This window comes from Bison bison, unplaced genomic scaffold (genome assembly GCF_000754665.1).
Source record: "Bison bison bison isolate TAMUID 2011002044 unplaced genomic scaffold, Bison_UMD1.0 scf7180017864258, whole genome shotgun sequence".
Lineage (NCBI taxonomy): Eukaryota > Metazoa > Chordata > Mammalia > Artiodactyla > Bovidae > Bison > Bison bison.
This window is the reverse complement of record NW_011494830.1, coordinates 1,050,997-1,073,017: the sequence shown is the minus strand read 5'-3', so window position 1 is coordinate 1,073,017 and position 22,021 is coordinate 1,050,997. Positions and strand designations below refer to the sequence as shown.

The 22,021-nt window shown below is 37.3% G+C and overlaps 2 protein-coding genes across 5 annotated transcripts in view; one reads left to right on the top strand and one right to left on the bottom strand.

Moving 5' to 3' along the window:
• The window catches only part of ARL13B (ADP-ribosylation factor-like 13B), a 73,624-nt gene that overhangs the window by 30,919 nt on the left and 20,684 nt on the right, over positions 1-22,021 (top strand). The window lies entirely within an intron of this gene.
• On the bottom strand, positions 8,767-21,688 carry STX19 (syntaxin 19). Of its 2 annotated transcripts, XM_010847907.1 has the most exons (3): positions 21,327-21,688; positions 21,072-21,132; positions 8,767-10,352 (listed from the first exon to the last, which is right to left on the bottom strand). In XM_010847907.1, exon 3 carries the CDS (start codon positions 10,337-10,339, stop codon positions 9,461-9,463), a length of 879 nt encoding a protein of 292 aa, XP_010846209.1. In that variant the 5' UTR covers positions 10,340-10,352; positions 21,072-21,132; positions 21,327-21,688; the 3' UTR covers positions 8,767-9,460. The 2 variants fall into 2 exon arrangements, with proteins under 2 accessions (XP_010846209.1, XP_010846208.1); XM_010847906.1 differs by lacking the exon at positions 21,327-21,688 and having other exon boundaries at positions 21,072-21,316.

The window sequence follows — 22,021 nt, the reverse complement described above, 5'->3', positions numbered from 1 at the left end:
CCTTGTTGCACACAGCTGCTTTTTTCCTGCCCACAGCTGCTTCCTTCCTGCCCATGGAGGTCTGGACTTCTTAGGTGAAAAAGGCAGTTATGGCATCTAATGTCTTTTGCTTGCTGTTTTTCTGAGCCTCAACTAGTGGATTTAGGATCTGCAAAGCCTCTCAGAACTCAGTTCAACCCCTTGATAATTTTTTCTTCCCATCCTCTAATAATGAGCAGAGAACAACAGACCTCTAAGAAGATTCAGTCCTTCAACAGAAGGAAATAAACTGGAAGAATTACCAGTAAAAACAAAATTACAGATTGGTAGAGCAGGATTCATTCATGCTATGAGAAGCAGAGTAGATGACAGTGACAGCAGGTCCTGGACACTTCTCCAGCTCTGCCTGACTTGATTCTGCATACTGGTCTGACAGCGTGTGTTGTTGCACATAAAGTCTCAGTCACATTTCATTTTATGTCACGGACTTGAGGGTTCTTGGGAAAGGTCAGAATCATAGATCACTAGGCTTCTGTGCTTTATTAGCTTGGAAGTTCTGTTTGGCAGTTATATAGTATTTACTTCTTAATCAGCATAATATTCTAGTCAGATCTCTGAAATAAGTGGTAAAAAGTGAAAAAACATGGGTTTAGAGAGAAGATGGAGAGTCTAGAACCTGGATTCTAAGAGCTATTGTAAATTTGTTTATGACCCTGGCAAGTCACTTTACTTCTTTGGGCTTAAGTGGTTAAATGCTATGCTGTGCTTACTCACTCTGTTGTGTCCGACTCTTTGTGACCTCATAGACTGTAGCCCACCAGGCTCCTCTCTCCATGAAGATTCTCCAGGCAAGAATACTGTAGTAGGTTCTCATGCCCTCCTCCACGGAATCGTAACCCAGGGATCGAACCCAGGTCTCTTGCATTGCAGGTGAATTCTTTACCAGCTGAGCTACCAGGGAAGCCCTAATGGTTAAATACCTCTCCTTTAATAAAAGTATCTGTAAAATATTGTATTCAGCTGTATATTATAATGTGAACCATAGATGCGAAGAATCCATTTCGGTAAAAAGGTGGAAGTGATTTGTATTTCTTCTAAAGAAATTAAAAACAGATTTGATGTAAATATCTGCTCTAAGATATTAAATGTTACCATGTTATCATGTTAAGCTGTGTATTTACCTAGAATAGAAAGCTTTTTTTCTCTCATATCTACTATTATAGAGATTAATTTGAACCTACACTCTGATTGGGTTTCCTTTGTGGCTCATCAGTAAAGAATCTGCCTGCCAATGCAGGAGACGTGAGTTCAATCCCTGGGTTGGGAACATCCCTCAGAGAAGGCAATGGCAACCCACGACAGTATTCTTGACTAGGAAAGCCCATAGAGAAGCCTGGGGAGCTACAGTCAGTCCATAGGGTCGCAAAGAGTCAGACACAACATAGGGACTAAACAAAAACAGTGTACTCAGATTAACTAAGGTTTGAAATATATTATCTACCCTCACATTCCCCTCCACATACACATGCTTGCTTTAACCATTTATAACTTATTTTATTAAAAGCCCTACTACTACATTGTCAGATAAGAAGACATTTCCAAAGAGAACAAGTAAACAACTTATGCATTTGTATAAATAGCACTGAAATCAGCAGTAATTTCAAAATTTAGGCTCAACATCCACCATAGAAGTTTTCTGTCAATAAAACAAGGCACTGTTTGTTGATTCCTTGCGACTGAGCTGGGAGGTATTTTAAACATCTGAAGTTGAAATTTTCAGCAATCCAAGGTTACACTAATGTTATAAGATGCATGTTCTTTCTGTATCTCTTGTTTCTAATATAGTCTTAAATGTTGCCCCTAGAGCGAATGTAAATTACCCTTCACTTTTTGTGGTTGAATCTCCTAATACTGCCAACTGAAATAACTCTGGAGATCCACTGCCTAAAATTTCCTCCCAGAGTAATAACAACTCTTACTTGTGTCAGCACACTTGAACTCTTGGAATGGTGCCACCTTCTCCTTAGGTACTGTCTGCTTTTCTGTGGAGTTATATCACCTAACTTAACTTTTAGTCAAACCTCATAAATTAGATACTTCACAACAAAAGTGTTAAATGTATAGGAGTTTCACTCAGGGAAGAAAACATAATATCTCTTTTATAATCTTGATTAGATGTTATGAACATTTCAGGGAAAAAGAATATTTTGACCTAGAGGTCTTTGCACCATGGATGGCTTCCCAGATCCTCTGTAATCATGTACACAGTTCTGAGTGCTTGTGCATTTTTCTTGAGAGCAGATTCTAGCTCTCTTCAAATTCCTGAAGGATTTCATGACCAAAGAGGTTAAAAAAAAATGGCAGTGAGTTTTTATATTAGGAGAAACAATAACCAGGATTTTATCATTTTTTGATAAGGGGATTTTTCAGCTTCTATATACCAGCTTCTATATACCTACTTGACTCAGCTTTCTTCTAGACAGTATTATGGAAGACTGTTAGTTTGAGTGGTATTTTTTTTCTTGTAAGTGCCCAAGAGAAGTTAATTAGGTTGTGGGTTATTCTAATACTGTCCTTAGAATTTAAGTCAAATGTACTTTTACAGAGTTATACTTTTCAATGAGAAATAGGAGAACCTGGCTCCTTTGTCAAATTCTGGAAACCCTTAAGTATGGGAGTGGGGACAACCTATATCATTTAATCACTTGATCTTTAGTTGTAGTGGTGAGTCTCTTAATTTACTGTCTGAAAACTCTACTCACCTTATAGGGCCCATTGGCTTAAGATTTCTTTTCTTTCAGTGGAAACTTACCAAGCTATCATCTTCACCTACCTTATTTAGTTACACTGTAGACTTACCTCTGCATTACCTTGCTGAGGGCCACCTTTCATCTCTTAGGCATCCAGCTTCACTAGTAGCAGCTGTAGTTTACAGTAAAGCTTCTTAGCTGGTTGACTTCCCAAGTAATTTATGCTCCAAGAACCCGTAGAGTTTCCTATCCTTTCCTTTCCCTGTCCCAACACACTCTATTATAAAACAAAACGACGAAGAAAAACCTGTTGCTTGTTGTTAAGCAGCAAGATGTTATCTAGGAATCACCTGTGTCAGCATCAGACCGGGCTATATTTTTTTAGAGTGGGGCCAAGGATGCTTCTATTTTTTCCACAAGTTCTCCAGGTCTCTCTGACGCACAACAGAAATTGGGATCTACTGGTATAGGGGAGAGCACGGGCTCTGGAGTCAGCCAGGTCTTGAGTAGGTTACTTAATCAGCCTGAGCTGCTATGTTTCCACTTGTAAATAAGCATTTTAATATTTGTATTACATGAATTCTGAAATAATGTATTTAAAGCATCTAGGGCAGTTCTTTACTAGTGTTCTGTGCATGTGATTGTGGAAATGAATAGTTGCTGTTGATTGCTGATATGTGGTGCCCAGGTAGATTGAATTAGGAGAGCTAGTTTTAAAGTATCTTGTGTGATTTCAGGCTACATGAAGCTTTTGATTTACAGAAACTGACATGGCTTAGTAAGAATGAGTCCAAGTGCTCAAAGTAGTTTTCACTATTTTTGTTATTGCATACTTTCTGAGCCAGTAGAATATTATGCTTCTAATGCTTAAGAATTTTTTCTATTAAGGTAATTTTAAGGAAAAAATGGCTACTTTTAATATGTGTTGTATGTGAATAAACAATATATTCAGCAGCTAATTAGTTAAATATGTTGTTTTTGTTGCTTAATAGGATGCTTTTGAAGTATAACAATGAAATTGTATGTGGTATATCAGTTCAGTTCAGTTGCTCAGTCGTGTCTGACTCTTTGCAGTCCCATGGACTGCAGCACGCCAGACATCCCTGTCCATCACCACCTCCCGGAGTATACACAAACTCATGTCCATCGAGTCGGTGATGCCATCCAACCATCTCATCCGCTGTCATCCCCTTCTCCTCCTGCCTTCAATCTTTCCCAGCATCAGGGTCTTTTCAAATGAGTCAGCTCTTTGCATCAGGTGTGTGGTATATAAACAATATACTGGAGTTTCAGCTTCAACATCAGTCCTTCCAGTGAACACCCAGGACTAATCTCTTTTAGGATGGACTGGTTGGATCTCCTTACAGTCCAAGGGACTCTCAAGAGTCTTCTCCAACACCACAGTTCAAAAGCATCAATTCTTCGGTGCTCATCTTTCTTTACGGTCCAACTCTCACATCCATACATGACTACTGGAAAAGCCATAGTCTTGACTAGATGGACCTTTGTTGGCAGAGTAATGTCTCTGCTTTAAAATATGCTGTCTAGGTTGGTCATAACTTTCCTTCCAAGGAGCAAGCATCTTTTAATTTCATGGCTGCAGTCACCATTTGCAGTGATTTGGAGCCCCAAAAAATAAAGTCAGCCACTGTTTCCACTGTTTACCCATCTATTTGCCATGAAGTGATGGGACTGGATGCCATGATCTTCGTTTTCTGAATGTTGAGCTTTAAGCCAACTTTTTCACTCTCCTCTTTCACTTTCATCCAGAGGCTTTTTAGTTCTTCACTTTCTGCCATAAGGGTGGTGTCATCTGCATATCTGAGGTTATTGAGATTTCTCCTGGCAGTCTTGATTCCAGCTTGTGCTTCCTCCAGCCCAGCATTTCTCATGACGTACTCTGCATATAAGTTAAATAAGCCGGGTGACAATATACAGCCTTGACGTACTCTTTTTCCTATTTGGAACCAGTATGTTGTTCCATGTCCAGTTCTAACTGTTTCTTCCTGACCTGCATACAGGTTTCTCAAGAGGCAGGTCAGGTGGTCTGGTATGCCCATCTCTTTCAGAATTTCCCACAGTTTATTGTGACTCACGCAGTCAAAGGCTTTGGCATAATCATTAAAACAGAAATAGATATTTTTCTGGAACATTCTTGCTTTTTCAATGATCCAGCAGATGTTGGCAATTTGATCCCTGGTTCCTGTGGCTTTTCTAAATCCAACTTGAACATCTGGAAGTTCACAGTTCACATATTGCTGAAGCCTGTGATGTATGTACTATATCGCTGTCCTATGAATCTTTCTGTGGTTGTCTTGTATTAAAAGGAGTATGTTCAGATATAAATATTACTATAGAAAATTGCTATTTTCTGAAACCATCTGTATATAATTATGCTAGTGAATAATAAATAGTACTTGATTTTCTTAGTTTTCATGATAAACAATTTAGGACCAATTATAAACAAGTATCAGTAAGGCACTACATAAAAGGATATAACACAGCTTTAGAAGGGACAGAAGAAATACGTCTCACCACCTGATTAGCTGGGGAGTTTATCATTAAATTTATCTTTTTTTTTTTTTACCATCTGAGCCACCAGGGAAGCCCTAAATTTATCTTTTATATATGTTCCTTAAACATTTGAAATTAAAAGATGCTTATTCCGTAGAAGAAAAGTTATGACCAACTTAGCATATTAAAAAGCAGAGACATTATTTTGTCAACAAAGTTCCTTCTAGTCAAGGCTATGGTTTTTCCAGTAGTCATGTATGGATGTCAGAGTTGGACCATAAAGAAAGCTGAGTGCTAAAGAATTGATGCTTTTGAACTGTGGTGTTGGAGAAGACTCTTGAGAGTCCCTTGGACTGCAAGGAGATCCAACCAGTCCATCCTAAAGGAGACCAGTCCTGGGTGTTCATTGGAAGGACTGATATTGAAGCTGAAACTTCAATACTTTGGCCACCTGATGGGAAGAACTGACTCATTTGAAAAGACCCTGATGCTGGGAAAGATTGGAGGCAGGAGGAGAAGGGGATGACAGAGGGTGAGATGGTTGGATGGCATCATCGACTCAATGGACACGAGTTTGAGTAGGCTCCAGGAGTTGGTGATGGACATGGAAGCCTGTCGTGCTGCAGTCCATGGTGTCACAGTGAGTCAGACACGACTGAACTGAACTGAAACATTTGAAGCTGATCTATAGGAAACATTTTTGTTTCTGCTTATGCTGCTCCTGCTAAGTCACTTCAGTCGTGTCTGACTCTGTGCAGCCCCATAGACAGCAGCCCACCAGGCTCCCCCGTCCCTGGGATTCTCCAGGCAAGAACACTGGAATGGATTGCCATTTCCTTCTCCAATGCATGAAAGTGAAAAGTGAAAGTGAAGTCTATCAGTCGTGTCTGACTCTTCACAACCCCATGGACTAAAGCCTATCAGGCTCCTCCGTCCATGGGATTTTCCAGGCCAGAGTAGGTTGCCATTGTCTTCTCCACTGGTAATTATGGTAACTAGCAATGTATAAAACTCTTCAATTTCTTTATATTTTATAAATTAAAATTATTTTATAGTGTTAGGAGATACATATACACACACATACATATTGATATTTCTCTTCTTCCTTAATCCCATCAGGCTTTTAGTTTATAATTTTGCCCCATGGTTTTCTAAGGAAATAAAAACTATCATATAAGAATTGTCTCATTTTTCCCACAACAAAATTTGCTCAGTTATCTGCTTTTATTCCTAACCTTACCGTCCCTCCTATAATATGGAAGATGTGTTGTTGCTCCCATCTAAGGTTAGCTTCTCCATTCTTACTCTAGATCCCACCCCTTTCTACTATTGTATGTTATCCCTTCCCTTTCTTATACTGAGTTTCTCTCCCTGGACCATTTCCATCAGCAGAATGTGCTCTGGTGTTTTGTGGTGTATTATGGAATTTTTTGACTCTACATCTCTGTCTGCCTGTTTTCTCATTTTTATAGGATTCTATTCAAAATTCTGGAAAGAATTGACTGTAGTGAATCTGTACATTTTTATATCGGATTCTTTCCTCAGCATACTCCATGTGTGCTTCCTTCCCTACAGTTCCTTGAAACTGCTCTTGTTGGAGTCAACAAATTATGTTGCCAAATCCATTGTTACTTTGCTGTTCTTATTTTACTTAAAATTGACTATTTCCTCAACTTTGGGGTTTTTTTTAAGCTTTTTATTTCCTCAACTTTGTTTTTCCTTTAAAACAAAAGGAACATTTAAACATTTAAAAAAACATTTAATTAAAAGTCTTTATTTTGTATTGGGGTATAGGTGATTAACAATGTTGTGATAGGTTCAGGTGAACAGCAAGGGACTCAGCCATACATACACATGTATCCATTCTCCCCCAGGGTTTGCCTGGTGGCTCAGATGGTAAAGAATCTGCCTGCAATGCAGGAGACCAGGGTTTGATCCTGGGTCAGGAAGATCCCCCGGAGGAGGGCATGGCTACCCACTCCAGTATTTTTGCCTGGAAAATATCCATGGACAGGGGAGCCTGGTTGGCTATAGTCTATAGGGTCTCAAAGAGTCGGACACAAACGAGCAATTAACACTACAACTATTCTCTCTCAAACTCACCTCCATCCAGGCTGCCACATAACATTGAGCAGAAGTACATGTACTATAACTGTTTTTTCTTTAAATACTTTTGCATTATAGCATCCTTTTCTTGGTTTTCCTCCTACTTCTTTGATGGTCTCTTCTCAGTCTCCTTCATAAACTCCCTTTCTCCTTTACATATAAATTTTAGAATACTTGAGGCTCTTTTCTGGGCTTCCAGTTTTTTGCATCTAGATACTTTAGAGACCTTATTTTACTTACTCAGATGACCCAAATCTATAGCTTTGACATCTCCCAAAAGTTCCTCCTGATGTAACTGGTATCTTAGAAACCTTCACTTAAAACATTTTATGGTCATTTCAGACTTTCTTGGTCAAGATAGAATTTCTTGATTTCTTCGTCACCGTCACCCATAGTTTTGAAACCTTCATCTCTGTCTTTTCTGATTATAAATGGTATTATAATCCAATCAGATTGGATTATAGCTTTTAAATCTATCACATTTTAGTCTAATTTTTTCCCCATCACTGCAACATGGTATATAGTAATTAAGAACTGTTTCCTGGAATCATATTGCTTAGGTTCAAATCCCAGTTCTCTGTACAGTTTCTGTGGCCCAAGTTAGGTTACTTAACCTTGCTGTGCTTCAGGGTTCTTATTGATAAAATTGTAAAATTATTAGAACAATGCTGGGACATAGCAAGTGTGTTGTTTATCAGTCTTGAGTATTAGTATTGCTGATCACCACCTGCCCTCCCATTCTAGCCCAAACCTCCATCATCTCTTAACTGGGACTATTGCATTAGCCTTTTAATTGTTTTCTATATGTATGTGCTAGTCCTCTGTTCACCTGCCCTAAATTCCATTCTAACCCATTCTCCTACAGTAGATGGGATGATTTTTCTCGAACATAAATTACATAACATTATTCCCAGGCCAGAAACATCCTGAGGGCTTTGCACTCATTATACTTGCTGGAAACTTCCGACTTCCAGAGCTTTATATCTAGCCCCTGCTGACCTTTCTTAACCTCATCTCTTACCTCACTGCTCTTTCCCCACTGATACAGCTGTATTGCTCATTCTTCTTTGAATGGAGTGAGTTATAGTCTCCTCAGGGTCTTTGTACTGTTTGTTTCATATGCCTAGAGTAAATGTTTCCCTTGTCTTCACCACGTAGATCTTCACTTACATTACCTTTTGGCGAGGCCTATATTGACCACCCAGTCAAAAGAAGCCACTCTGACAGTCTTTATTTTATCATCCTTATTTTAAATCTCTGCCAAGAGTTTAACATTGTCTAATATTTGTATTTGTCATATCCCTTCTCCACTAGAATGTTAGTTCCAAAACTCTATCCCCACATTAGTTCAGAGTGTATCCCTAGTCCCTAGTCTACTGCCTGGCTTCACAATAAAGTGATTGAGAAACTTCCAAGAATAATACAGTTACCTTTATTTTTTACTTTATTTGCCAATTTTCTTAATCTGTAATACAGTGTCCTGAATGGATCCAAGTGCAGGAAAACAAAGCCTTCACTTAGCTTTTTAGGCCTTAAGCTAGAATCAGCTCCTAGTTACCAACTAGGCTCTTCATTGAGTACATATTAATAGTTGGGTTTTCCTAGGATTTGTTGACCACTGAGTTAACTGACCTATCTGAACAAAGAAAGTTTTATACAGCTTCCAGTTTGATTTTGCTTCAGTATAACACTCCTTGAAGTCTTGTTTTATACAATTCTTAACTACCAAAATGCTCTTAAATGAACCTGAAAGATTAAGTAGTTTTCATTTATTGACATTTATTTTGTTTAGGCATTGAAAGGTATAAAAAATACGTGATAGAGCTTGTTATCTGTCTAGAAACTTAAGATGATTCATCTCGTTTTTAATAGTTAACCCATGAGTTTGAAGCTAATATATTTAGTTTAATAATCAAAGACTTGTTTTATGTTTCTAGCTTGAGAAATTTCTGTCATTCTAGTAGGTAAGAATGAAAGGGGAAAATTATAACTTAATAGTGATGAAAGTTTATGAGTAGCTCTATGAAATGAGGAAGAGTGATATGAGAGAGTAAATTATAGGACATCCTTCATTCTAAACTGGAAAAATTTCTAAAATAGCTTCTTTATTTTCAGCCACAGCATGGACAACACCAACAACACAATATCTTGCAGGGATTTCTTTTTTTATATTTTACAGCTAGTCCAAATTTTTCTTTAGTAGTGTTAACATACTCTTTTGTGCCATTCACTATCATTTCAATACTGTTGACACTTTCTCCCTGTTCCTCTACCAAAAGAGATATCTGAATGAAAAGATCCCGTAAATCCTTTATTTGGTTTTCCAGATTAACCAGTTCTTTGTGTCTCTGCTCTATCTCTGAGAGTTGTGCTTTAGTGATACTGATTTCTGTGAGTAAGCTTTCATTAAAAACTTCCCATTTTCCTTGATGAAGCATATCATTTACTTCTTCTTCAGGTAGTTCTTTTCCTGCAACTTCAAGCTGACGGAAAATAAATGTCCTGCACTTCTCTTGTTTTGCTGCTATTGTGTCATTGTATGTAAACATAGTTTGCTGAAAATGGCGGAACATTGCAGCATGCTGAAATTTAAGTATCCTTGTGACCACTGATGATGGACCACTTTCATCCTCTGACTTTTTAACTTCTTTTACTAAATCATCCAAACCTCTGTTAATGTGTTCTGCTTGGATTTTTATCTCTTTTGCAATGCTAGACTCTTTCTTAAGTAGACTAAACCTTCTCATTGAAGCCACCAGACTTTTCTGTTGCTGCCCAAATTTTTGAACATTATCTGTCAAATTGTTAATACTCTCCTGTAGTTTCTGTATCTCATGTAGGTGTCTCTCAGCTACAGGCTCTCTTTCATAAATAACAGCTTGCTGCAGAAACACCCCTTGTTCCTCTGCTTCTGTAGTCGGCACGTCCTTGTCTTTAGAGAGCTCAGTTTCCTTTGTTCGTTGCTTCAGTTCTGGAAGTCGGTCTTTCATCTTCTTTTTTCTCCTAAAAGCAAAAATGATTGTGTTGAACAAAGGAAAAATTGGTGTTTTCCCCCAGTAGGAGTTGGTTTCACATAGCTACATCTATCTCACGGGAAAAATCCTCATGGTTTTCTGAGAAGATGGTTAAAAATAAGAAAAATTGATAAGAATTTTCTCATAAAGATTACTCAACTAGGAAAAGTAATGTAAAATGTCTTATAAACTACTTTGCGTAATTCAGGGCTTCTGTGAGTCCTATTCAGTTGTGTAAAGTAGCTGAATAAGCAGTGATAGAGAAATAATTGCCCCAAATTAAGTTCTTCAGTATCATGATACTGCCACAGAATAGTTTTTTCTTGATTTAGGAAGATTTATCTTAGAATGGATGATTTGACCAGGTCTTTTTAGGACTTAAAGGTCACTCTGAATGTGTCCTTATTATTGAAGATACGATTCCCAGTTAATTTGGTCTATGTAATGTTAAAAACATTCTCATTTTGCTGTGCTGTGCTTAGTCACTCAGTCATGTCCAACTCTTTGCGACCCCATGGACTGTAGCCCATCAGGCTCCTCTGTCCATAGGGATTCTCCAAGCAGGAATACTGGAGTGCCATTTCCTCCTCCAGGGGATCTTCCTGACCCAGGGATTGAACCCAGGTCTCCCTTATTGCAGGTGGATTCTTACTGGCTGAGCCACCAGGGAAGCCCATATGTGTAATTCAACTAAAACCAGTATAGTGACGGGAGATTCCATATGAAAGCCTTAAGCAATATAGATAATGATGAATTTATCTTAAAATTTCTCAGTCTTCTGGAATTGACTAACACATTATTTGACATAGCTTTGTTTACATAAATTCATAATAAGTGGTGTTTTTTATAGGATATACAAAAATCTTATTTGAGAGACACTGATGATATTGACATTTACTATATCCTGTGTTGGTAGTTATTCAGGGAATCAGTTGGTGTACATAGTTATATATGGCGGTATGCATATACATGTATAATAATATGCATATGTGAATGAAGTGAATAAAAGGAAATCCCATGTAAATAAAATACTTTATTTCCATAGTTAATCTTGACTTTAGAAAGGCATTCAGAATACCTTTCATGATATTTTTGTGGATAAGAAGTCTTAGGGAGTTACAAGTAGCTCATTGAACCACATGTGATATCAGTATCAACGAGGAGAAAAGGTCTCTAATACTATGCTGTTATACTATCACACTCAGTGTTTGATACATTTATGCAAATAGTTTTTATCAGTTATTTGGATGTCATAGAAGGCATTCTTTTCAAAATTGTTGATGGTGCAAGATTTAGAGAGCTCTTTAGTATGTTGAAGTACAGAATTGGGATTTGAAAATTAAAATATCATAGAACACTATACTGAAATAAATATATTTAACTGAATAGGTGTAAAATGTTTCACCTAGTTGTTTAGAAAACACCTTTACATCTATAAAATGGAATACCCTTGAGTTCATAGCAGGGCCTATGAAAATCACTAGAGATTTAGTTAATTTTGAGCTTTTAATCAAAAGTATCAGAATAATTATTGTGCTTTCATGAGTGATAGTGTTATGTTTAGACCGACTAAGAAAGATATTTGTTTCACTGATTCTGTGCTAGTTAAAGCAGATAGGAAAGGGACTATGTTAAGTATGAGATGAAAATTCATAGATGGGGTGTTTTCAAACTGTCATGGAAAGGATGATATTGGAAGGCTGTAGTATATGGAGAGTTGTTGAAAGAAAAAGAGATATTTATTCTGAAAAAAAGAAGGTGTAGGGAATATCTGCAACTGTTTTCTAAAATGTGTAGGTCTGTATATATAAGAGGGATTAGACTTTATTAGGCTTTACTTGGCATAACTCCAAAAAGCAGCAGGTGGAAATTACATGGAGTGAGGTTTGATTTAGTATAAAGAAGGCTTTTCACATAAGTAGAGCTCTCTGAACATGGAATGAACTGCTTCATGACATAAAAACCTTGCCATCTCTAGAGATGTTCAAGATATTATTGAATGATGATTCAATCAAGGATATTGTAGAAATGATACCTTTATTACATAAAAAGTTAAACTAATATTCCTTTGCTTTTAAGAAATTGACATTCTGTCAGATAATTTTTGAAGCTTACTTTATGCAGAGTTTTAAATGCTGTATTGTATGTTCAATAATACCTATCCTTGAGTAATTACTCTCTGAAAGAGGGTGGACAATATACAGTTAAACAGATAAATGAGATAACTTTAGATCTTGATAGATCAATTAGGCAAGGCCTCTCTAAAGAGCTATTTGAACTGTAAGACCTAAATATCAAGAAGATGAAGAGCCAAGGAAGTGTATCCTGAAAATTAGACACGTGGTGCCAGAGCAGTGAATTGGACTGCTGTGTTTTAAGGACAAAATTAATGCCTGTGTAAATAGAAATCAGGCTTCACAGGTGGCACTAGTGGTAAAGAACCTGCCTACCAATGCAGGAGACTTAAGAGACTTGGGTTCGATGCCTGGGTAGATCCCCTGGAGGAGGGCATGGCAACCCACTCTAGTATTCTTGCCTGGAAAGTCCTGTGGACAAAAGAACCTTATGGGTTACAGTCCATGGGGTTGCAAACAGTCGGACACGATGTAGCTACTTTAGAGCTTTAGAGAGAAGTAGAAATTAATATGAGCAGTAACACCAAAGGAGTGAAATCAGGACTGTAGGCAGGGATCAGATCACAAATGGCCTTGTGGGTCAAAGTAAGGAGTTTAGATTTTATTTTAGATACAGGGGATGACAATTAAAAGAGAAATAGGATATTGACCTGAGGTTTATGTTTTTAATAGATCACTATATTCAGTTCAGTTCAGTTGCTCAGTCGTGTCCGACTCCTTGGGACCCCATGGACTGCAGCATGCCAGGCCTCCCTGTCCATCACCAACTCCCAGAGTTTACCCAAACTCATGTTCATTGAGTTGGTGATGCCATTCAACCATTTCATCCTCTGTCATCCCCTTCTCCTCTCGCCTTCAATCTTTCCCAGCCTCAGGGTCTTTTCAGATGAATCAGTTCTTTGCTTCAGGTGGCCAAAGTACTGGAGTTTCAGCTTCAACATCAGTCCTTCCAATGAACACCAGGAATGATCTCCTTTAGGACGTACTGGTCGGATCTCCTTGATGTCTAAGGGACTGTCAAGTGTCTTCTTCAACACCACAGTTCAAAAGCATCAATTCTTCAGTGCTCAGCTTCACAGTCCAACTCTCACATGTATACGTGACTACTGGAAAGACCATAGCCTTGACTAGACGGACCTTTGTTGGCAAAGTAATGTTTCTGCTTTTTAATATGCTGTCTAGGTTGGTCAGAACTTTCCTTCCAAGGAGTAAGTGTCTTTTAATTTCATGGCCACAGTCACCATCTGCAGGGATTTTGGAGCCCAGAAAAATAAAGTCAGGCACTGTTTCCACTGTTTTCCCATCTATTTGCCATGAAGTGATGGGACCCAATTCCATGATCTTAGTTTTCTGAATGTTGAGTTCTAAGCCAACTTTTTCACTCTTCCTCTTTTACTTTTATCAAGAGGCCCTTTAGTTCTTCTTCACTTTCTGCCATAAGGGTGGTGTCATCTGCATATCTGAAGTTAATGATATGTCTCCCGGCAATCTTGATTCCAGCTTGTGCTTCATCCAGCCCAGGGTTTCTCATGATGTACTCTGCATATAAGTTAAATAAGCAGGGTGACAATATACAGCCTTGACGTACTCCTTTTCATATTTGGAACCAGTCTGTTGTTCCCTGTCCATTTCTGACAGAGGCAGGTCAGGTGGTCTGGTATTCCCATCTCTTTCAGAATTTTCCACAGCTTATTGTGATCCACTCAGTCAAAGGCTTTGGCATAGTCAATAAAGCAGAAATAAATGTTTTTCTGGAACTCTCTCGCTTTTTTTCTGATCCAGTGGTTATTAGCAATTTAATCTCTGGTTCCTCTGCCTTTTCTAAAACCAGCTTGAACATCTGGAAGTTCACAGTTCACGTATTGCTAAAGCCTGGCTTGGAGATTTTGAGCATTAGTTTGCTAGCATGTGAGATGAATGCAGTTGTGCGGTAGTTTGAGCATTCTTTGGCATTGCCTTTCTTTGAGATTGGAATGAAAACTGACCTTTTCTAGTCCTGTGGCCACTGCTGAGTTTTCCAAATTTGCTGGCATATTGAGTGCAGCACTTTCACAGCATCATCTTTTAGGATTTGAATTGCTCAACTGGAATTACATCACTGTATAGAAAATAGTTTTCTGATGACCTCCAGGAGAGATCTGGATGATGAAATTAGATGGAATAAATGGGAACCATTTGACATATATTTTGGAGGTGGAAGCAATAGGATTTATTGGTGATTTTAACGTTTCAGCAGCATGTAACCACCATTACTTCTTGAAATGCTTTCAAGTGTTTCTCCTGACTTTCCTCTTGCCTCTTTGGCTCTTCCTTCATCTTTTTCTCCTCTCTGACTTCTCCTTGTCTTCCCACCTCTGAATACTGGAATGCTTCCACATGCAGTTCTCTTTTTATCCACCATTGTTTTCAAGCCTCACAGCATTAAATACTGTCTGTTCGCTGATGACTCAAAATTATATCTCATGTATAGACTGCTCTCATAACGTCTGTCTACTCAACAGCTCCATTTGAATGTCTGTGTCTAAAGACAATGTCTGATCTTCCTCCCAATTCCCAAACTGCTGCTCCAATTCAGTAAGTGGCATCTCTTCTGGTCTCTTCTTGCAGTCTTCATCCAGGTTACTTGACCAAAAAATTTGGAATAATTCTGAATATTCTGTTTTGTGTCCTCCCCCCTGCCCCGGCATCCCCCCACACCTTATATTTAAACTAATAGTGAATCTTGCCAGTCTCTTTGGTGAACTACCTCCCTGGCTCAAGTCACCACCATCCTTTCTCACCTGGATTATTGCAATTGTCTCTTTGTTTCTTCCTTTGTATCCCCTTCTCCTTTGCCCCTTTGGTCTTTTCTTAATATAGACATCAGAGTTAAAATGTAAGTCAGATCACATCATTCCTATGTCTAAAGTCCTCCTATTAACATGATCTCTCACAGGAAAAGCCAGAACCTACAAGGTCCTGTAAGGCTTCCCTTAGGTCTCTTTCCCTCAGTCTGTAAAGAGTCTGCCTGCAATGTAGGATATCCAGGTTTGATCCCTGGGTCAGGAAGATCCCCTGGAAAAGGAAATGGACTTTACTTTCACTCTTCACTTTCATGCATTGGAGAAGGAAATGGCAACCCACTCCAGTGTTCTTGCCTGGAGAATCCCAGGGATGGGGGAGCCTGGTGGGCTACTGTCAATGGGGTCACACAGAGTCGGACACGACTGAAGTGACTCAGCAGCAGTGTAGCATATTAGATCTAAAATAATTATGTTAGCATTTGTATTAGTTAGGATTTTGCATATTAGAATTTTTCAAATTAAGTACTTTATAATTTAGAAAAAGAAAAATAATTTGTTCTGATCTCGTATACCTGTGTCATGGGAAATCTACTAAAAATTTTTGAATTCTAGTCTTGGCACCATGAAGAAATTGGCATTCTTATATTTTCTTCTGCTGTACCTCATAGTCATAGTGTGAGATAAGACAGGAAGTGAGGTGTATTGCATTCCTATTTATGTACACAGACTTATGTATCCTATTCATACATGCATGTATGTACATATACATACATGTAGCTTACTATGATTTTTATAACTATATTGTACATAGCAGGTATGATGTTTGTTGCACTATTTTTTAAATTGACTTCTATTCCTCATAATATGGGGAAAAGAAAAGAGTATTTGAGGCTTAGATGAGAAATAAGGGCAGTGGGTATCAAACCAAAACGGATTTTAATTTTTTTATTCATGTGCTAAGTAGTTAAAAAATTTTTTTAATTTCACAGTTGTGAAGACCTGCAGTGTGTATAATTTTCTCTTTGATTGCATGGCTTGAAAAAAATCCCGAAATAAACTCTAATATACTAATGGCAAGTTAGGTTCTTTTATTTTTTTGTTTTAGTTATCGATGAATCGATGAGTGAACAGTGCCATCGTGCCATCAAAAGCCTCTTTTTGAAGCATCATAGTTTAACTTATTTTTAAAAAAAAAAGAAATAGGGTATTTCAAATATAGTAGCACAGTATACTTTTGCAAAGTGCTTTTAAGGAGGAAAATTTTACTGTCACTGATTTTGGAAATGAAGATATTTGACTCTAACCCTTGCAAAGGTGATCTTATCCTGGGTTTCTGTGTTTTTGGAAGAATAGTTTCCTGAAGGAATACCACAGCTTCATATTTGAATAAAAGATACTTTAAAGAACTCTTTAAAATATATCAATATGTATTTCATATTCATTAATCATAGTAAATTTACTAGCAAAAGAAAGTATTTTAATCTCTTTTTCTATAAATCTATATATGTTACTGATATTAAAGGAAAAACATTTCCTTTCAGTGCATGTATGTTATAGTAAATGATATTTATATAAAATCAACTAAAGTTTTACTGTGTTCATCTTGTGTATGTCTTCATTTATTTCTTTTGAACATTTAAAATATATTTATGTTCAGGATCCTTTTACATTGTTAGGCTATTTCGGCTGTTGCTGTTGCTGCTAAGTCGCTTCAGTCGTGTCCAACTCTGTGCGACCCTATAGATGCAGCCCACCAGGCTCCTCTGTCCCTGGGATTCTCCAGGCAAGAATACTGGAGTGGGTTGCCATTTCCTTCTCCAATGCATGCATGCATGCTAAGTCGCTTCAGTCGTGTCCTACTCTGTGCGACCCTATGGATAGCATCCCTCCAGACTCCTCTGTCCTCAGGATTCTCCAGGAAAGAATACTGGAGTGGGTTGCCATTACTTATAAATAGTTCCTTTGTTTATTGTGGTCACCGACTTTTTTTCTTGGTGATGGACAAATGTATTTAGTAAACTTCATCAGCAGTTTATCTTCAGTAGGGAATTATATAGGAATGCCCCGAGTGCCTTGCATTATGGATATGTTCTTACCTCATTTTTATGATTGTCACAACTATGAATTTGACATACTCAAACTATCATAGCCCAGGTAGTATACAGTTGTCCCTGCATATTGTGGGGGATTGGTTCCATGATGCCCACAGATGCCAAACTCCGTGGATACTTAGGTCTCTTATATAAAATGATGTAATATTTGCATACAACTTATATATATCCTCTTGTATATTTTTACTTTAAAAATATACTTCAAGTCATTTATAGATTACTTATAATACCTAATACAATGTAACTGGTATATAAATGTTTGTAAATAAATGTTCATTTCAGTTCAGTCGCTCAGTCGTGTCCGACTCTTTGCGACCCCATGAATCGCAGCACGCCAGGCCTCCCTGTCCATCACCAGCTCCCGGAGTTCACTCAGACTCATGTCCATCGAGTCAGTGATGCCATTCAGCCATCTCATTCGCTGTCATCCCCTTCTCCTCCTGCCCCCAATCCCTCCCAGCATCAGAGTCTTTTAATGCTATGTAAATAGTTGCTGGTGCATGGAAATTTCAAATTTTGCTTTTGGGAACCTTCTGGATTTTTTCCTAAATATTGTCCATCTGATGTTGGTTGAATCCATGGACATAGGACCTGCAGATACTGAGTGTGTGGGCCTGACCTTTCTCTAGGGATTTCTATAGCTCAGGTAGTATAACTATAGGCCTGATTTTTCTGTAGTGATTTTGTAGCCTGAGCGAATACATCACTCCTTGCTGTAGTCCTGGACAAACCAACAGAGATTTTCCTTTTTCTGTATGCAGACTGTGTTCTATTTTTTTTCTGGTTCAATACTTTATACAGGAAACTTGACTTTAGTTCCCAATTATGCACACTCTAAACCCCAACCTCTAAGATAAAAGTGTTTTCCCGTAGTAGCCAGTGGTTGGTTGTTGTTGTTTAGTCACTAAGTCATGTCTGACTCTTGTGATCCCATGGACTGTAGCCCACCAGGCTCCCCTGTCCATAGGATGTCCCAGGCAAGAATGCTGGAGTGGGTTGCCATTCTCTTCTCCAGGGGATCTTCCTGACCCAGGGATTGAGCCAGAGTCCCCTGCACTGACAGGTGAATTCTTTACCATTGACCCAGTAACCAGTGGAGTTAGCTTTAATTCCTGCTCTCCACTTTGGCTCTGAGTGTTTTTGCTCTTCGTTTCTGGCACTTGGAAATTTCCCTTTCTTATTTCAGATATAATGATGTAATTTAGAAATTTGTCTCTCTTTCTTTTTTCCCCATAAGATTATATCAAGCACTTCTCTAGGTTTCTAGCAAGAGGAGGAATTTCTTTATCTGTGCATCTTCACTGAAAGTCATAGGTGATTACTTTAAAGAGTTTACATAATTCAGATGTTCCTTAAATCCTTATATTCATCTCTGTAGATACTAACTTAATGTAGGTATTCGGGTATACTTTCATTGTATAGATAAATTGCGTTTTCCAGTAGTTGCATACTCATAACTATATGTATAACTATTTCCAATTTATCTTACGATCTTCTTCTATCTTCATAAATTATAATATAAGCAAAATGAGATATCTAAGTGTATTAGAATTTAAAGTTGGAAGAGACAGAGTTCATGAAGGCATAAAATATTAAGCACATAGTTGTGACATCATTTAATTGTTTAGGTTAGTGAAATTGACGATACTACCGTTTTATGCAATCTTTTCTGTACCTTAAATTTATTTTTTTAACATCAGAAGAGCTCTATCCAAATATGTCATCTTTCAGCATGTTTAATGCACTGCTTTGCTATACAATTTTGAATTTTACTGTTAATAACTGATTGTATCTTTGAGCTTAAATGTAATATTTGCAAAAAGAAAGTTAGAACACTGATTTATAAATACAGTAATTAAATTGACAATTTGTTCTCTGAAATACAAAAGCAAACTTGTATGACTAAAAAGTTTCTCCACCCTATTGCAGATAGGGAACATTTCTAGGAACAGAAATATGAATAAAATTTTTCTAACGCTTTAGGAAATATGCCCTGGGTCGATACTTTATATAATTTATAGAGTTTTTAAAAGTAAGACATTTCTTTTTATAGTTACTGTTATCTGCCTGCAATGTGGAAGACCCAGGTTTGATCCCTGGATTGGGAATATCCCTTGGAGAAGGAAATGGCAATCCTCTCCGTATTCTTGCCTAAAGAATTCCATGGATGGAGCAGCCTCGTTAGCTACAGTCCACGGGGTCTCAAAGAGTCGGACACAACTGAGTGACTACACTTTAACTTTTCACATTGAATAAACATTTCAAGAAATGTAACAAATGTTTATTTAACATAAAATGGAATTTTTTTTGCTTTTGTGTATGAAGACAGCTTGCAGCATTTCCCTAGTTCAAGGTGAAAGCAGCTATTATTGGAATGTTCACCTGTTTGGCTGCTTACAGGAAGAAAAGAAACTAAAAAAAATATTGGGAATTATGTTGATTATATCAGTTAAATTATTATACATTTTTTAGTAATGCAACCTTTGAGTGCTTTTTAAATTCTACTTTTTGTTTAGTGTAAATAACTGTAAAATTAACTCTTTAACAATAGACTATTTTGTTTAAATATTAAGACTCATGTAATTTTAAACTCTCTCATATCTGACTAAAGTAAGCTGTACACATATAACATTTTTATATTAAATTTAAAATTGCATTGTCACAGAGGTAATATGTTCTGGGTGTTACATAGTCAGCTTTCACATTTACCCTTAAAGCATTTACTAATGGAAATATTATTTTGATTTGAAATATTATCTATTAAAATCTCACATAACAATTGTAAAATAACTTTGAAGAAATATCAAAAAATAAAACATGTTTTGATTAAGCCTCTAAACTTAAATATGAAACTACCTGTGTAGTTTGTTTGCATTTAAGTGATGATGACTTAAGTTTTTAAAATTATCAAATCAAATATAATATTGATATTAAATTTTATAATTTAAGTACTAACTGAAACATCTAAAAATTGAGTACTTAAAAAAAATCGAGTATGTCAGTATTTTACAGTAGTCCTTTTACAACACGATTATTTTTTAATTTCCTCAAATTAATTTTAAAGATTCTGGGAAACAACAATGAAGAAATTAAGGCCTTATAGAAAATTTTCTTGAATTTTTAAACATTATACATATGTGGCAAGTTGGGTATAAACTTCTTTTAGGAATTAAGTGGAAAAATGTTCTCTAAATCAAGCATGGTATAATTTATATAGTCTGTTTATAGAGGAAAGAGTTTGAGGTTTGTTTTTATAGGTTCTGACCTTCTAGAGTTTCCAAAATGGAAAGATATTTTTTAAAGGACTTAAAAGGAAAAGTTGATTTTGTTTGCAGTGGTCTATTTCTGCTGCTGCTGCTGCTAAGTTGCTTCAGTCGTGTCCGACTCTGTGCGACCCCCATAAACGGCAGCCCACCAAGCTCCCCCGTCCCTGGAATTCTCCAGGCAAGAACACTGGAGTGGGTTGCCATTGCCTTCTCCAGTCTATTTCTAGGGACTCTAAACTCCAATCTCATTCAGCCTATCGATAGTATACGTGAACGGATCAGCTGCCTGTAGCCTGGTCCAAATCTGAACAAAACAGGTATCTTCAATTATCTGTTGAGTTATTTTTAAATGTCACAGGTTTCAATCTCTGGATGTCTCACATTAAAAGTACAGAAAAGAGTGGTCTGTTTACCTTTGTCTTGTTCCTTTGGCTTGTTTTTGTTGCTTTTCCACCTGCGTAGTTGGAGTCTTGCCTGTGAGAGAAAATCTTGAGTACCATCTGTAACATTTTATTCATATTTTATTTAAATCTCTGTCTTATAGTTCATAGGCTAATCTCTGTATGGGTTTCATTTAGTTAACTTAATTGAAAGCCACATACTGAAGTCAAATAAGTTAGATATAAAGTTGTTTTGCAGTTCGTTTCAAGTGAGAACAAATTGCTTACCTCACACCTGGAGAATCCGGTTCTGCCTGTTAGCTGCCTATTCTTTAGATTAAAGGAAGACTGTTTTCACTGGAGCTAGTTGGTAACAGGAAGTCCTTGTTAAACTGTCTGCTATAGAAAGCTTGGCACAGACTCTGAAATTCCTGTCCTATAGCATATATAAAATACATTACTCAGAGAAAAGGGCGTTTGTAATTAAACAAAGATTACTTTGTTTTCTAAAGGTGTGAAACCTTGCTAAATTGATGGAATTTGGAATAAATAGGAATGAAAAGAACCTTGGATGAAGGCTTTTTGTTCAGTTTACTTTAAAATAATTGAATTCCATCTTATTTTAGGGAATTTGCTTCGCTGGTGGCTCAGCTGGTAAAGAAGCCTCCCGCGACGCAGGTGACCTGGGTTCAATCCCTGGGTTGGGAAGAATCCCTGGAGAAGGGAACAGCTACCCACTCTAGTATTCTGCCCTGGAAAATTCCATGGTCTGTGTAATCCATGGGGCCGCAAAGTCAGACATGACTGAGCAACTTTCACTTAGGGAATTAAATAGTTGAATTCCATCTTATTTTCTTAACTCAGAAAATTACCAAATTGCAGAACTACAACAGCCAGAAAAGAGATAGTATCTTTAAACGTGCAATTTTACTTTTCTTTTTGGTATGCCTGCTATTTTTAAGTTTCTTTCATAATTTTCCACA